Genomic DNA, 2244 nt, shown 5'->3' with positions numbered 1-2244 from the left:
CAGCAGCAGCAGCTGCTGCTGCTGCTGCTGCTGCTGTGTACTCTCTTAGGGCTCTGGCGTGACTGCCCGCACACCCCCCAAGCCCGCGGTGTCTGTACACCTCAGCGCGAACGCCACAAAGCAAAGAACTTAATACTCGAGAGTTCAGTTGCTGCAGCAGCAGCAGCAGCAGCTGCTGCTGCAGCAGCAGCAGCAGCTGGACTTCACTTTTTGGCGGGAATGACTTGCTGCTTGAGGGAGGGGGGGAGGGAACCCTCGATCTTCTGAGCCTTGGCCTTGTCAGTGACCACCAAAGTGTAAAGATGCTTCGAACATCTTATTTTGAACTTTGTTATAACTGCTGCTGCAGCAGCAGCAGCAAAGGGGGCCCCCTTGGGCCTGCGCAGGCTGCGGTGTATCACCACCTTGCGCGCGTCCTTGCGCCGCGCAGTCTGCAGAAACTCCCGGATGTCTCGCAGTTCGCGCGCCATTTTTCCTGAAATCAAAAAAATAAACTTTTATTTTTGTTTAATTAAACAAAAATTAATTAAATTTAATTCTTTTCCGCAAAATTTAATCCAAATTCCGCAAAAAACCAGCCAAATCCCACCAACCTGCACAGCGAACCCCAAACCAGCAGCAGCAGCAGCAGCAGCAGCAGAGCAGCACGCCGAATCCGCAGCAAAAACCCACGGAAACGGAGAAATTAAAAGCAATTTAAATAATTAACATCGAATTTATTTAATTGCAAAAAAGAAATAAATTCTAATTCGCAAAAATCCGCAGAAAACGGCGCGGAAACGCGCGCGCAATTTGAGGTGTACGTACACTCCAGCGGCGCAGCGCCGCGCATGCATGAAGCGGCAGAAAAGGCAAGAGAGTTAATTTTTAAAAAAGAAAACTTTAAAATAAAATGGAAATAAATGGAATTAAATGGCAATTAAAGTGAGCAGCAGATTGAGAGAATTAAGGCAATTCAAAGGCGAAAAAATAAAACGCAAATACAAGAAAAAGACCGCACACAGCAGCAGCAGCAGCAAGAGCGCAAGCAGCAGCAGCAGCAGCAGCAGCAGCAGCAGCAGCAGCAGCACGCCAAGCTCTGCGGCCAGCAGCACTTCAGCAGCAAATTGGATGGATGCATGCATGCAGCAACTGCACATATATAAGCCCCCTCAACAGGGCCATTAACACCCTGCAGCCCTTCAAAGCGACAGCTGCTGCTGCTGCAGCAGGGCCTGGGCAAGGGCTGGACATACACAGAAGGCAGCAGCTGGGGCCCCCCTTAAGCCCCCGGGCTGCAGCGGCTGCTGCTGGGGCCCCTCGGGAGTTGTGGAGAAGTAAATAAAATAAAAATGGAAAAATAAAATAAATAAAATAAATAAAAAAGAAAAAAGAATTGGAAGAAGCAGGGAGAGGCGCGGGGGGGGGCAGCAGCAGCAGGAGGCGCTGCGCAGCAGCAGCAGCAGCAGCAGCAGCAGAGCAGCAGGAGAAAGCCACTCACCTTAAATGGACAAATCTGAATTGCGAAACTCTAGAAAACCCAAACAAGTGCTGCTGCTGCTGCTGCTGCTGCAGCTGCTGCTGCTGCTGCTGCTGCAGTGTACATACACCCCATTCTGCTGCTGCCAGCCCCAGCCGCCGCCCCACGCCCAAAGCGCAGGCGCTGCATGCAGCGCGCCTCGGCGGCTGGGGAAAATGAATTAAAAAGGTTTTAAATATTAAATTTAATTCTTTTTATTTAATTTAATTCCTTTTTCGACTTTTTAAACTTCTCAACGGCCAGCTGACAGCGCCGGAGCCCCCGGGGGCATTTACTGCGCGCGCCTAATGTATGGACAGCGCGAGTGCATGCAGTGCGGAAAGTCCAGTTTTTAAATTCAAAAAAGAATAAAAAGAAATTTAAAGTAAAAAATTAATTATTTGAAGAGTTTTAGAAGCCTTTTCGATAGAAAATACGAACGAACAGACTCGCGGCTTCCTGCAAGCCCACTCCTGCATGCGCATGCATTTGCAGATCTGCACACCATTTATACATATATGTCTGTTTTTGATCTCCCTAATTGATATATTTATAAATAAATGAATAATTTTAATTTAATGAGCCATTAAATGCATTAATTTACTGTTGCTTTGTACAGCAGTGAACATATTTGCGCTGATGGCCAAGTGTATGTACAGTGCATGAAGCGCATGCAAAACTGCGCAAACAAATAAATAGATATTTACGCCAGCGCATGCAGACAATTAGAGAGTCCAGGCCTTGAG

The 2244-nt window shown here is 47.8% G+C and overlaps 1 protein-coding gene across 1 annotated transcript; it reads right to left on the bottom strand.

Annotated features, from left to right (window-relative positions):
- Positions 1-203: 203 nt before the first annotated feature.
- ENH_00009600 (hypothetical protein, conserved) lies at positions 204-470 on the bottom strand (the record flags this gene model as incomplete). Its single annotated transcript, XM_013584163.1, has 1 exon — positions 204-470. One exon carries the CDS (start codon positions 468-470, stop codon positions 204-206), a length of 267 nt encoding a protein of 88 aa, XP_013439617.1.
- Between the last annotated feature and the right edge of the window lie 1774 nt (positions 471-2244).

This window comes from Eimeria necatrix, genomic scaffold (assembly GCF_000499385.1).
Source record: "Eimeria necatrix Houghton genomic scaffold, Enh_scaff128, whole genome shotgun sequence".
NCBI classification, from domain to species: domain Eukaryota; phylum Apicomplexa; class Conoidasida; order Eucoccidiorida; family Eimeriidae; genus Eimeria; species Eimeria necatrix.
Note: the sequence above shows the minus strand (reverse complement) of the source record. Positions and strands in the feature narration are given on the sequence as shown.